Source organism: Drosophila nasuta, chromosome 3 (genome assembly GCF_023558535.2).
Source record: "Drosophila nasuta strain 15112-1781.00 chromosome 3, ASM2355853v1, whole genome shotgun sequence".
In the NCBI taxonomy this organism is placed as follows: Eukaryota; Metazoa; Arthropoda; class Insecta; order Diptera; family Drosophilidae; genus Drosophila; species Drosophila nasuta.
In genome coordinates this window covers 51,248,737-51,262,464 of record NC_083457.1, presented here as the reverse complement: position 1 = coordinate 51,262,464, position 13,728 = coordinate 51,248,737, and the positions used below count along the sequence as shown (strand labels likewise).

Sequence of the window (13,728 nt, the reverse complement as noted above, 5' to 3'; positions counted from 1 at the left end):
GCTCTTTATATTTATAGTATAATAGATAAATATTTTCATTTTATGGTTAAAAATATTACGAATAGATTAGACGAAAGATGTACAGACTGTTGTTATCTTTCACTCATTGTGTCAATATTATTGTTTGCATTTATGTCAATGACAGTTTACCACTCATTGCGTTTGAGTTCAAATTTCATCCCATTGATAAGGGTATCCATCTAAGAAGTGGAACTGAAAAATATCATAAATTGCATGGATACAAATTGTGAAGATATTTTCTTAACATACATACGTGTTAATGTCTTCAAACTCTTTTAAAAAAATTGGATCCAGTGGCGTTAAAATAAAATGCTGTACACAAAAAAAAAATTAGCTTAATATGTTAATATTTCTTTTCAAAAATAGTGATTCTTGTTTTTAATTTTTATTGCGTTTTTAAATGTTGGTCAATAAATTACTTTAATTTGCATTAATAATGTATAATTATTGGATTACGTTTGTATAAATATATAATATATATTCACAAATTGAAGGCGCATTTGTTAGCTGTAAGCTGTTATCTGTAGTATACAAAATGTAGGAATATATTCGAGTTCAGAGTTTGTAAAATACATAAATAAAATATAGTAAACTTTTGATCTGTTGCTCCTACACACACATATATATATAGGGGGAAGCCTTATATTCTGGACGTCATGAACATACATTTCGGTATTGGTTACACAATAAGTGTGTAGTCTAGGTAATTATGAATTCGCACATTTTCCGTACTTAGTCTTCGTTCAGTTACACAAACACAAATACAAATACTAATATATACATATGTATATATAAACTATATCTAATTGTATAACACAACATACATAAACATTAAACATATGTAGATGTAAACGCTCTTAACTACGTATACAAAGTGCAGACTTGTGTGTCTGGTTCTTAAGGCAAATCATAGCATTTAATAAGCACTTAAGCTAAAGGCATATATAAATTCGTTACTCTCTAAAACGAAATAATACTTCGTTGTCAGCAAATGCATTTAATTAATGTACTAGTATTTGTCCAAAGCTTTAGACGCAGCCATATTCATACCAAATGCTATTGCTTTTATCTTCATTACGCTTGCGCAACGCTTTATCGTCCTGGTTCGCGGAGCCAGCGACGCTGCCGCCACTGCCACTGGCCTGCAGCAGCGGATTCTGATCGTTGTTGTTGGATGCGGCACCACCGATCGTTGTATTAATCCTATTGTACATCAGAAATGTAGCCGGACTCTCGTTCTTCTGTGGCGTCTGTGGCTCGGCGGCTGCGTTGGCAGTGTTTCCACTATTACTTGGCGTCGGCGTTGAGGTGGCCTGAGGTTGTTGCAATTGCTGCGGAGTTGCGTTGCTATTAGAGCCAGCTTCGGTCAACTTTTGATGCTCGTCAATTAGGTAAACAGTGCGACGCGAACCCGCTGTACCGAGTGTCAAACTGCTGCCAGTTACATCAGGCGCTTCCAGACTGCTGCAAACAAGTAATTGTTTATTTGGTGGTCATAGCAAAGTCAAGCGAATAGCAAGTTAGGGGATAAAGAGCATAAACATAAAGACAACATTGCCACAGAATGCATGGGAAAATGGGAGCGGGGAAACATTATTTGCTAGTGGATAGTATGGGAGAGTATGTTAAACATTGAAAAGCGCATACCCGTGCACGCTATTTCTACGTGAGTTACTCAAATCCGTACGTTTCTGTGCCTGCAGGCTACTTCGCACAGTACCGCCGCGTTGAATCGAACTATCCAGTAAATCGCTGATATATGTACATATAAAATGTGCAAGAGTGTAGAAGTGCGTGTGTGCGTGTATAGTTGTTGTGTATAATACATGTAAATAGAACAAGAGACAAGAGCCATAAACCAACTAAACTTTAACTTTACTATTTCTAATCTTCCACTTACCGTTGCAGGCTCTGACGCAAAGGCATATTACGTTGCAGCAAATGAGTATCTGAGGCAATTGAGAGCGGTTCCTCGTTGCTGTTGTCAGATTCGTTGCCACCCGATTCAGACCCAATCACAAACTGTGAACTTGTCCGAGCATCATCCACCCAAGACCGACGATTCTGTAACCACAAACTGGTTAATATTTGATTTGAGTTGAGGCTATAGCATTTTGCTTACCCGACTAGGCACCTTGTTCATCAATTCGGAGCTGGCCTTCTTCACACGTCGCACCAGGCTGCTGGCAAATGGTTTTCTGTAAAATAGAACGAGTTAGTATTGTGTTGACAAGTGGATTATTAAACGTTCTTCAATACAAATTATTATATAACTCTCTTCCTTAAGCCGAAGCTAGTTATGCTCTATTATAATATTAAAATATTTACTTTTTTTGAACGGTGGTCTCTGATTTTTTGTAATGTTCCATGATTTTCTCCTCAAGCTTTTCCTTCTGACGCTTTAGGCTGTGCACACGTTCCGTGTAGTTCTTTTCCTCTTCGTGGAAATGCTTTTTGTCCTCTAGGGAAATGGCCAACAGTTCTTGATACTGCGACAGCAGTTGCGACACATTATCCATCAATGCCTTACGCTCCGAATCCAAGTCAGCATTGTTCTGTATCAGCATCTGAACAATAAAAGCATTAATTGGTTTAAAAAATCTTTAGCAGTTAAAGTGTATTGAAACATACCTCACAACGTTGCTGTACCTTGGAGTACTCGATCTGCAATAGACGGACCTGATCTTGTTTGGCATTCAGCTCACCAGTAAGTTCTGTATTCTGTAATTTAAGACTACTATGCTCCATGCGAATCATCTTGTACTGTTCCTGAATGTTCTTGTACTCGTTCTTAAAGCGATCACTAGTGGCGAACAAATTACGGAAATCATCGGTCAACTTAGAGTGCTCAGTGCGTAGAATTGCGAGATCTTCGTGACAGGTTTTCATAGTACTCGTCTGTGTGGTCAAGTCCTCGATGCGTTGCTCCTGCTCCTGAATAGTTTCGCGTGCATCGCGTGTTTCTTGTCGCAAATCACGCACTGCTGCCTTTAGCTGCTCTTTGTCCTTGTTGAGAGATTCATACTCCGCTGATAGTTGATCATGCAGACACTGCAGAGTAACCTGATCCTGCAGTGCATGTTTGTGCTCCTGCTGCAACGCATCAATGTCCTTCAACAGTGTATCCTTCTCAGCGGCCAGCTGCGAATTCGCCAGCTGCAATGCCACATGCTGCGTATTCAGCGATGTTATTTGCGAGCCTAGCGCAGCCACATCCACGCTGAGTCGTGCATTCTCCGTTTGCAGCTGAGTGTTACTCTCTTGAAGTCGCAACATTTCCGCCGATTCGCGTGCCGGACTTAGTCGCACCATGTGCTCAAATCGTAGTTCTTGCGCCGAGGGCACAGCAGCTGACAACTCAATGTTCTTTTCTACTGTAAATATCTCCTGGCGATGACACAGCACACACATGTCCGACTTGACGCCCGCTTCCGACCTTTCCTGCTGCTGCTCGCGATTCACATTCAACATTATCTCACGCACCGTTTTAAAGGTTTCAGGATTGCGCACCAATTTCTCTACCACATGCTCCACATTCAGCTCGTTGGGTTCACCATCGACCTCATTGACATCGAGTCCGAGCTTCTCGAGATTATGGCGAACCTTCTTCGTGACTAGCGTGCCATTAACCAGATCGTTGCGCAACGTGCTAATCATTTCCTGATCAATGTTGCGTTGTGAGCTTAACTCTTGGTTCTGTTTCTCCAGATCCAAAAGCTTTTGTTGCATGACTTCCGCTTCATCTTGCGCCTTTGTCATGCGCAATAATTCCTTGGCTTGTGTATCTAATCGATTAATGGATTCATCTAGCTGCACCGACTTTTCCTCGCTGCTCTCCTTTAGCTTTGTCACCTCCTTCAGCAGACTCGCATTCTCACGCTCGTAGGTGCTCACTTTGGCCTCAATCTCGTAGAGCCGCTGCTTAGTTTGCTCAAACAGTTGCGTCTTCTCCACGTACTGTTCCAGCTCCTTGGTCTTGCTTTCCGTAAGGCGCTCCAAGTCATCGGCACGCCGTTGAATGCTGTCGTTAAGGGTTTGAATGCGTTGTTTCTCCTTATTAAGGGTCTCCACATGTTGCTCGGCATCCGAGAGTTTCTGACGATCGGCATCACGTTCGAGGCTCTGGCGATCATAGCTTTTCTGTCGATTATCGACAGCATCCTGCAGTTTCTTATTCTCCTCTAATGCGTTCTTAAACACGCTCTCTAGCTCCACATTTTGCTGTGTCAATCTTTGTATATTCTCCTGCATTTGCTCGATCTTCAATGACAATTTCTTCTTTTCCTTTTCAAGCTCGAGCATTTTACTGGTCGATTCATGGAAACTGCTCTCCTTCAATTGTTCCAGAGCAGCAGTTAGACGACGATTTTCCAGCTCTAGTTTTAGTGCACGAGTTTGTGCGTTGTTGGTTAGCTGCTCGGACAAACTGTTGTCACCCGAATTGCATTCGTCGTCATTGTCCGAAAAGGATTTGTCAATTTCCTGCGTTGAGTTCAGATTTTTGGCAACCAGCTGCAGCTGGGCGTTTTCCTCCAGCAACTCCTCTAGCTTCGTACGGTCCACATCTCGCTCCAGTGCCATATCATTTAACTTTTGCTTGTACTTGATGATCTCCGTCTCCAAGGTGATGACGTGTTCTGAGCGTTTGCGAGATCGCTGTAGTTGTTCTTCTAGCATTTCTCTAAAAGTGTAACAATTTGTTTAAGTTATTCCATACTTTCAGAATATCAACTATTTACTTGGATTCAAGAAGCACACGATTATCCTCGCGTAACTCTTCAACACGCGATTTGTAAAAGTCAGAATCGCCTAGTTTCTCGCGATACTTTTGCACTTCAATCTCCAGACGATCGGCACGTTCAGCACGCTCCCGCAATATGTCTACTTCATCTCGATAGGCTGCTGCACGCTTTGCCTCCGTAAACCAATCCTGGCTCTGTATTCGATTAAAGTATATTAGTTTGGTGGAATATTTACCAAGTAAGTCAAACTCACTTCTTGACGCAACTTATCAAAGCGCAGCTTCTTATCGTCCAACTCCTCACGCAGCTCCAGCAGATTCTCCGATTTCTCCTCACTGCAAATAAAGATAATAGTTAAAGTTTTACTGCTATAGTTAAGAACATTTATTACTCACAGCTCCTGACGTAATTTGCGGTTCTTTGATCTTAAGTCAGCACACTCGACGGCCAAGTGATTACTCTCTGAATTGGAGGATGAGGATGGTGTCGAAGTTGCTGTGCCGCTGGAGGGTGAACGTGGGACACTGACGCCCTGACCACATTCAGCACCATCGCTTGCATTCAGCTCGGGTTCAACGCACACGGTTTCAATCCACTTCAAGTACATGTGATCTCGTTCCTTGGTTAAGCGCATAATGTGACCATACATATTCTCGGGGGTGAGACGTTCCAGTGAGTCCTCGGTGAGCACCAGACTGTGGCTATCGGTGACCTGTTTGATAAGCGCCACAATCGCATGTTGCGTCTCCAGATCCAGCTCCTTGATGCGTGCAATAAACAGTTGTTTGTTAGGACACTGCACCGCTGCACCCAGCAACAACGTCAGCAATGTTTTCATCTGTTCCAGACCATGTTTACTCTCCGGATAGTAGCCCAACATGTAGGCATCGGGCAGCACCAAAATAGTCTGGCCAAGCTCGTCCTCGAATAGCGCCTTTAAGTTGCGCACGATGCACTCAAAGTTTTTGGCACGCGCCACGCTCAGAGAATTCCCACTGAGATCGGTCAGCAGTTCGCTGGGATTGTTCTGGGGCTCCGGATCGATCTGGAGCCAAACGCTGTGTATTATGATGCCATCCAGCAGCGAAGTGTAGCCGGCCAGAAGTTCGGCACGTGGAAGGCATGATTCCAACTGAAAACGAAAGATGAATATGATGCGTTGGCAGTCGATAACGATTACGATAGACAATTACAATGCTTGACAACTCAATTAAGAACACACAATTCCCTTATGTGAAAGGTGCACTGAACTCGAAGAGCTCAATATCGGAAAGGTTTGCCCGACTGTTAGATACCCTATCGTCTAACTAGGCCTAGCTTTGGGGAAATTCCCGTTTCGTTTATATAGCATTTAGGCTTTTTGGGAAATTAATATGCTAAGCACAGCGATATTATCATTTTATGATACCCCAATTTAACGCGTTTTATGTGAAAAGGGTATAAAAAGCCGGTCGAGCATTTCTTACAGTTCTCGCGAATGGAATGGCAAACAAAAGGCTGCCGACAATGCTGCTAATGACAGCATAAAAAAGAAGAGAATAGTTGTTGTTGTTCTAACTGCTGTTGTTGGTGTTGTTGTACTGTAAATGGTAGCAACGCCACAGTTACAATGACCTTGGGGGCTACGGAAATCTATGCAAGTAGTTATGATTGTATGTGTATGCATTGTTAATAATGTGTGTGTGTGTGTGTGTGTATGTAAATTGAACACTTGAATATATTTGTTGTACATATGCCAATCACGTTGCTATTCAGCTGCCCTCTTATGAGCATGTCGAGCATGTTTATTTACTCACCCAAGAAACGAGCGCTCCATTTATGAATTCGTCAATTTCCATTGGTGTTGCGGTTGCCGTGCCAGCCATGTTGTTGTTGTTGTTGTAGTTTTACCTGCCTGTTTGTCTTTCTGTATGTATGGATGTGTGTGTGCGTGCGTGCGTGCTCTGGTGTAAGGGGGCGACGCCGCTGCTGCACCTGCAACTGCACCTGCCGCAGTTGTCAATACAGCAGCTCTAGCAACAGCGACTTTATGTTGCCAATTCAATTGCCGTCGCGACAGCTCTTCACAGCCTCCAAATCATTACACTTGCTAACAAATACATATGTACACACGCACACACACATGCACTCGCGCACGCATATAAACAGAAACAAGCAAATAAACAATCGCAAATTTTAAGCCAAAAAGTTTACGTATTGTTTTTTGCGTAGATAATTGCCACGGAGCCGTTCTTTTAGTTATAAAAAACACACGAAACGAGTATTAACGCCAGGTTTATTTATTTTTATTTGTTTTTTTGTAGCGAAAACACCTGGTTGCGCTTGCTGTAAATTGAGATTGTCGTTCAACTGGTTCGTTTAGTTTGTTCGCTCATTTTACTCGAAAAATGGCTTGTTCAAGTCGTTCGTATCTCTGGAACTATTTAATTGAATTAAAATAATGTGCTGCACAACTCTAAAAATGTGGGCAATCGATATATAAACTGTTGACTGAATGCTCAATAGAATTTAAATATAATTTTGCAAAATTGAAAAGGAAAATAATAATTTTGATATTAGCAATCTGCGTATGGATAAAATAGGCATATCATTCGGAATCGATTTTATTATTATTATCGAAATGTTTCGATAGGTGCGCAGCTGGTTCAATACTTTGCATGACTGGCAACCCCGCGAGTTAGTTGCCGTTGACATTTCTTAGCGCCCAAAGCTTATTTTGTGTGGAATGTCTTGGCTAATACTGACGAACGGATTATTTAACGCTCCGTAAAAATGGCTGCAACGATTGCAAGTCAAAACTGCAGACTTCGAAAAATACATTGTTAAACTGAAAGTTAATTAGAAAAACAAAGAAAACGCATTCGAAAAAGTATTGAAAACGAATTGTATCGACGCGAATACGCGAAGTATTGAGTGCGTAAAGTTGAAGGCGGCTGCCTATATATAGAAACTTCTATATATGCACAGATAATTGCAAATAGGTTAAATATTTAGTATACGGATATGGGCAATCAACCGGGTAAACTGCAGACAGTACAAACTGGACGGCCCAAAAAGAATGTGCATTGGAAATCGGCAGGCAAGTTTTTCGAAATGCAAAAGAAAAATAAACTGTGAAATTGTTAAAATATTCGTATTCCCGAGATTCCACATAGAAAATATCTCTAATTGGCTGTGAGAGCGCACATAGTCCACATACGCTTAGTTGGTGGGAGCGCTAGAAATTTGGTTATTTTTAGCCACTCGCACACTCAAGTGGTTGCCGTTTGGTCCGTTTGGTCTTTTTATACCCGCGTTCCTAATGGATGGGCGGGTAGTATAAGTTTGTGTTAAGCCAGAATGTGTTTTACAGACAATAGGGTATGTACTCATTTCCGTTCATTTGTCCGCCTTCCGCACAAACTCTGTGATCTTAAAGATGTCTCTAAGTTCCATTAAACTATTATTTTAGAATCAATCTACACTCATTCCTCCTTCTCTTGTAAGCGTATAAAAAATAAACAAAATAATTTTAAAGACTGTTGATACACTCATTTATATGTACTTCGTTCTGAGTAAATCGGTATCTCATAGTTGAGCATTTTTGCGCTTACCATTCTGTCATGTCGTACATTGTTTTTCTATGTTCAATCTTTGGCCTGAAATTCTCAAGACAGCAAAGTAATGTTTTCAAAGAGCGCGAGAGTTTTCTTTTGCTTCTGAGTGATTGAGTGCATTATTTACATACCTGTGATTTCTGATTTCATGATGCTTTTTTCAGAACGACCCTCGCCACCGGGTCGTCCGATACTGACGCCACAGGCGCTCTCAGAGCAGCAGCCCGATGTTGTCAACTTGCGTTGGGATCGCCCGCTGCTGGACGGTGGCTCTCCCATCACTGGCTATACGGTTGAACAGCGTCGCGTTGGTTCACCGCATTGGGTGCGTGCCACGCCCACTCCAATCGATCGCTGTGAGATCCAAATCAGCGGATTGGAGCCGGGCTGGCGATACGAATTTCGTTGCTTTGCCGAGAACATTGTTGGACGCTCTGATGCCAGTGAATTGTCCGATCCATTGACTGTGACTCTGCAAAGGAATGCGATTAGTGTACCTCGTTTCGTTGAGGAGCTGGTGGATATGAATGCCGTAGAGGATGAACGCATTGAGTTCCGTGTGCGCGTTCTCGGTGAACCACCGCCGGAGATCAACTGGTTCAAGGATGGCTACGAGATCTTCAGCAGTCGCCGCACTAAAATAGTCAATGAACATGATGCCAGCGTACTCATCATACACCAGGTGGCGCTAACCGATGAAGGCGAGATCAAATGCTCGGCCACCAATCGAGCTGGCCATGTGGTCACCAAGAGTCGTCTTCTGGTGCAGGCGCCACCCAAGATCCGTCTGCCACGCACTTACGAGGATGGCCTTATTGTCGAGGCCGAGGAAGTGGTGCGTCTCAAGGTGGGCGTAGCTGGTCAGCCACCGCCAGCCATTACTTGGCTGCATGAGGGTGAAGTTATTGTACCTGGCGATCGATTTGAGGTGTCCAACACGGAGAAGAACTCACTGCTAAAGATCGACAATGTACAGCGGGCAGATCGTGGTGAGTACATGGTGCGTGCCTGGAACAAGCTGGGCGAGGATATTGCCTCCTTTTTGGTCACGGTGACTGCACGACCGAATGCGCCTGGTACTCCAAAGCTTAACATGTCCTTTGGCAAGTCGGCCACGCTGTCGTGGACTGCACCCTTGGATGATGGTGGCTGCAAGATTGGCAACTACATTGTCGAGTATTTTCGCATTGGATGGAACGTGTGGTTGAAGGCGGCGACGACGCGTGCTCTAAGCACCACACTCCACGATCTGATCGAGGGATCTGAGTACAAGTTCCGTGTTAAGGCGGAAAATCCTTATGGACTCAGTGAGCCTTCGCAGGAGTCGGAGCTGCTCTTCATACCGGATCCCAAGCGTGGTATCACCAAACCCAAATCGGCTACACGAATTGCCGGCGATGAAAAGGACAGAGATAAAGAAAAGGACAAAGGAAAACCGGTGCCTCCAAGACGTAAGACGTTGTCGCCACCGCGTCCACATGCGGATGCTGCGACTAGCATGTCTGCATCGCCCAAGCAATCTCCAAGGGGATCACGAAAACCGACTCCACAGTTGATCGATAGTGAGCAACTGCGTCACGAAATGTCTTACGGTACTTCAGATCAGGCGCTTAAGATGACTGTGCGCAAGAGTCCCTCATTAAGCAGCGCAGACTCAACTGCAGCTCATAGCAGCCGACCTGGCTCCAATCCTAAACTCAATTTAACGCTAATTACCACAACAGCTTTGGTGGATAAAGTGGAGCTGGAACAGGTACAGCCTAAGCCATTAAGGTCCCCAACAGCAACGTCACCGCTAAAATTGTTCAACCCGAAACCCGCAGTCCAAAAGGATAAATCCCCAGGACGTCCAGCGGCAACCAAGCCTCCGCCATTGTCACAGCCACCTCAAGCAAAACCAGAGCTTTCACCACGTCAGCCTACGCCACTGCGAAAGAGTCCTACGCCACCGGAACCCATTAAATCTACGCCTGCCCTGCAGCGTAGTGCTGAACCCGTCACGTTGGGCGTTAATCAAAATGTCAGACGTTTCTCGGGCCACGCACTGAGTCCAGCCAAACATGTGCCGGCGCTGGCCATTGCTATAGCCACCACTGCCAAAGTGAGCGAAAAATTGCCGACAATTGAGATTAGTGCTCCACCAGTTCAATCCCCCGCTCCCGAGTCCCTGGTGCCGGAAACTCCCACATCGGAGCCAACGCCACCAGTGACGAAGATGCGACCACAAAAACCAGCAGATAAACACGACGAGGTCCACACCAGCAACGAGTTTATGTTGGTGGTCTTCGACAAGAACAGCAAGGTCAAGGACAAAGATAGTAAGTAATAGGAGTTCTATGTATTAATCTCACTTGTTATAAAATCTACTAAATTCCACTCATAGAAGAGTGTTGAAACTGCTTTGATTGAATTTAACGAACGAAGTTTTTTAAAAACCCCTGGTAGCAGTTCTTTTAAACTCCTTGGACATTACACTAAATTTCCCTCATACCAGCTCCTCTAACACGTTTGTAATTCTCTTTTTGTCACTTTAAGAGCAAGATTCCTTCGAGCTGGAACTAGAGGACGCTATACAACCGCCACCGATTTCGATATCTGCACCCGATTTGGCCTTCTTGGAGTTTACTAACTTGCACACGACCTTCCCGCTGCGTCGTTCTGTAAGCTCTACGGAGCTGCTCTACGAACGTGCCATGGCCCGATTCTATGAGGCTGTTGAACTGGAACAGGCATCCAAAACGAAGGGCAAGACAACGGCACCAACACGTGAGAAGGTAACACCACAAGTTAGCGCTCCAGCGCCGACAGCGACGTTCCGTAAGCGCTTGGGTTCCATGACTGAAGCGGAGCGCGCATCCTTTGAGCGGCGAAGCGAACTGCGTCGTCAATCGGCGGACATGGTGCCAATGGGACGTAAATGGGACTCGCGAGAGGACATTAATGTAGGTAACACAAAGAACCTCACACGCGCCACAACGGCATTCCTGTTATCCGAGCAGCAAAAAGACAGCCGCGAGGAGGAGCAAGAACAAGAACTGGAGGAGGATGAGGATCGAACGGAGAGCACAGCCGAAGATAGTGAGGAAATGGAGGACATGGACGAGGAACAGCGACAGGGCTACGATCTAGGCTCCGACTACACTGAGAGCACAGCGTCGTCAGAGCAGGACTCAATTGAACAATTTAAGAGGGAGTTGTTGGCACGCACACGTTCGCCCAGTCCCCGAGACTTGGAGACCTATCATCCACGTAACATGGGTGCCGGAACCTTCACGCCTTACCGAGCTCCGACCCCTGAACAAGCAGCCGTTGTGCTCACCCGTCCAATGCCGTTGCCAAGTCCTGATTTTGTGCCAAAGCCTATATTGAAGCGCTCCTCTAACGAGCACATGGAACAGTCTGCTAGTCAGCCCAATAGTCCCACACCAGATGGAAATGGAAACTCGAACACTAACATCCCACCCAGCTTTGCTCCTGCGCCTAATGCCAGTAATCTGAAACTTGATCTGGCGAAGGGCATCAAGTCGTTCTTTAATAGGGATAAACGCACTGCTACCGAGAAGAATACCGAGGCCAATGAGGAGATATCCAATCCGCTGGAGAAAACAAATGCGGCAGCAATTGCTGCAGACCTCGAGACAAAACGCAAAGCCAAAGAAGAGGAAGAATTGCGTCGCCAGGAAGAGCAACGTCTGATGCAGGAGGAGGCACATGCTGCCGTTGATCACTACAGCGATCTGGTACGTCAGGTGAGCAGCACCCACAAATATCATACGCCCCTCTACCTCGACCGTGATGAACTAAAACGAGCCGCTGCCCGAGCTGGTGATGATGAGGACGATGATGCTGGTGCCGCCGAGGAGCATCAACAACGACGTGCCCAAAGTCCCGATCACGATGATATGTTGCTGGCACCGCCGACTGCCGGCCGGGAACGTCGTCTATCCATAACGGAACGAGAACAGCTTGTCCATGTACGTGATATGGCCAGCAGACATGCGATGCACAACGTAAGCAAAACGCCTGAGACGCCTGCGAGCGATCAAGCACAACTAGAGGAGCCAGAATACCCCACGGTGTTGGTGGTGCCGCCGCCCAAGTTAAAGAAAAAGCACGCTGATGATGCGGATGCCGTAAACGAAAATGTAATGAGCGAAATTGTTGAAGCGCGTCCCGATGCACGAGGGCGCACCCGCCTGGTAAAGGTCAAACGGGTAATTAAACGACGTGTGCCCTCAAGCACACGATCCCGCGATGCCTCACTTAGCAGACCACCACCACTGTCCACAGTGGGCAACAGCATCGTACCCATGGATCGAGCTTCGCAAACAGCACTGCTTCTCTCCGCTGTGGATCGTGAGCTCCTGGAGAAGGCGGCCACGTTGGCGCTGATGCAGTCGCGATCTGAAGAGCAAGCCCATGAGAAGGTGCGCTCTGCGCTCAGCTACTCAACGGATTTGGTGCTCTTCCTGGTCGCTTGCTATGTGTATCTCTTCAAGGACGCACGCCTTGTACTGCCGATTCTCGCCCTAATGATATATCGACAGTTGGGCGAGGCTCTGCGGGGTTACATACCGAGCTGGCTGCGTCGCAAGGGCAACGACGAAGGCACCTAAGAGATCCGATCCTGAGTTCGCAATGCGTTTATCAGTTAAGTTAGTTCTTATCAATCAATTTAACGACTTGTATACAACTCTTGTACGTATTTTAAGCTTAAGTTCTACAAGTTCTGCTCTACGACGAACTTTTTCTATGAATAACCCTACGTTTACGGTCCTCAACAAAATGAATAGTTAACCGATCCAACAGATATGCATTAAGTATTTGCTAATTTTTTCTAAGTCCGGTTAAGATTTGTTGATATCCAAAAACTGCAATTTTCATTGTCCGATAAAAAAGAGTTTCCCAATTATAATTTTAGCTTTTCCGAATATAGAACCATATCTGTTCGTATTAGACTGATAATAGAGACTTATTCTTTATTTTATTTATGTATTCAAGCTGAATATACTTTTTTCTTTCGATTTTCAATAACATAAATTATTTATTTGTCCGATTGATTTTACCGTTGTAATCAAGCTTAAAGTGCATCCCTATTTCTGTAACATTAAACTTAATAATCATATGTTTATTTGCTTTGGATATCGGTTATCTATATATATATTTCTACGTCTTATTTAAGGTCGCTTTCGTTGTGTGTTTGTGTCTAGAATTTAATGTTATACTTATTTACTACATATATCGTATTGTGTTCGTTTGAGGTTTATTCGTCGGTCTTCTGGATTGTTGCTCATTTACTTTGGAGAATAAAGCACACAAAAACAAAATTACTCATACGTCAGATAGTTCCGGTGAAAGATTAAGAATCC

General features: G+C 44.7%; 2 protein-coding genes across 7 annotated transcripts; one reads left to right on the top strand and one right to left on the bottom strand.

Moving 5' to 3' along the window:
* Nucleotides 1–11: 11 nt before the first annotated feature.
* Nucleotides 12–7,111, bottom strand: LOC132789759 (protein Daple). 6 transcript variants are annotated; one of them, XR_009632738.1, is made up of 12 exons: nucleotides 6,560–7,110; nucleotides 5,159–5,895; nucleotides 5,017–5,098; nucleotides 4,761–4,957; nucleotides 2,653–4,702; nucleotides 2,350–2,588; nucleotides 2,144–2,219; nucleotides 1,922–2,085; nucleotides 1,669–1,773; nucleotides 1,072–1,485; nucleotides 271–333; nucleotides 12–213 (listed from the first exon to the last, which is right to left on the bottom strand). XR_009632738.1 is itself a non-coding variant. In XM_060798008.1 (12 exons), the coding sequence occupies exons 1-11, from the start codon at nucleotides 6,626–6,628 to the stop codon at nucleotides 321–323; spliced, it is 4,146 nt and encodes a 1,381-aa protein (XP_060653991.1). In that variant the 5' UTR covers nucleotides 6,629–7,110; the 3' UTR covers nucleotides 12–213; nucleotides 275–320. The 6 variants fall into 6 exon arrangements, 5 of the variants coding, with proteins under 5 accessions (XP_060653991.1, XP_060653989.1, XP_060653990.1 ...); XM_060798008.1 differs by having other exon boundaries at nucleotides 275–333; XM_060798006.1 differs by lacking the exons at nucleotides 12–213; nucleotides 271–333 and having other exon boundaries at nucleotides 393–1,485.
* Nucleotides 7,112–7,448: 337 nt separating this feature from the next.
* Nucleotides 7,449–13,684, top strand: LOC132794484 (muscle M-line assembly protein unc-89). Its single transcript, XM_060804957.1, has 3 exons — nucleotides 7,449–7,842; nucleotides 8,524–10,677; nucleotides 10,895–13,684. The coding sequence occupies exons 1-3, from the start codon at nucleotides 7,767–7,769 to the stop codon at nucleotides 12,973–12,975; spliced, it is 4,311 nt and encodes a 1,436-aa protein (XP_060660940.1). The 5' UTR covers nucleotides 7,449–7,766; the 3' UTR covers nucleotides 12,976–13,684.
* The last annotated feature ends 44 nt before the right edge of the window (nucleotides 13,685–13,728 follow it).

What these genes read in the sequence shown, in the direction of transcription:
- LOC132789759 (XM_060798006.1), bottom strand. Translation starts at nt 6,628, where the DNA reads ATGGCTGGCACGGCAACCGCAACACCAATGGAAATTGACGAATTCATA. An exon ending in TTGATAAGTTGCGTCAAGAA is followed by an intron (nt 4,958 to 5,016) that starts GTGAGTTTGACT and finishes AATCGAATACAG; the next exon opens with AGCCAGGATTGGTTTACGGA. An exon ending in TTGCGTCAGAGCCTGCAACG is followed by an intron (nt 1,774 to 1,921) that starts GTAAGTGGAAGA and finishes TACATATATCAG; the next exon opens with CGATTTACTGGATAGTTCGA.
- LOC132794484 (XM_060804957.1), top strand. Translation starts at nt 7,767, where the DNA reads ATGGGCAATCAACCGGGTAAACTGCAGACAGTACAAACTGGACGGCCC. An exon ending in TGTGCATTGGAAATCGGCAG is followed by an intron (nt 7,843 to 8,523) that starts GCAAGTTTTTCG and finishes TGCTTTTTTCAG; the next exon opens with AACGACCCTCGCCACCGGGT. An exon ending in CAAGGTCAAGGACAAAGATA is followed by an intron (nt 10,678 to 10,894) that starts GTAAGTAATAGG and finishes TGTCACTTTAAG; the next exon opens with AGCAAGATTCCTTCGAGCTG.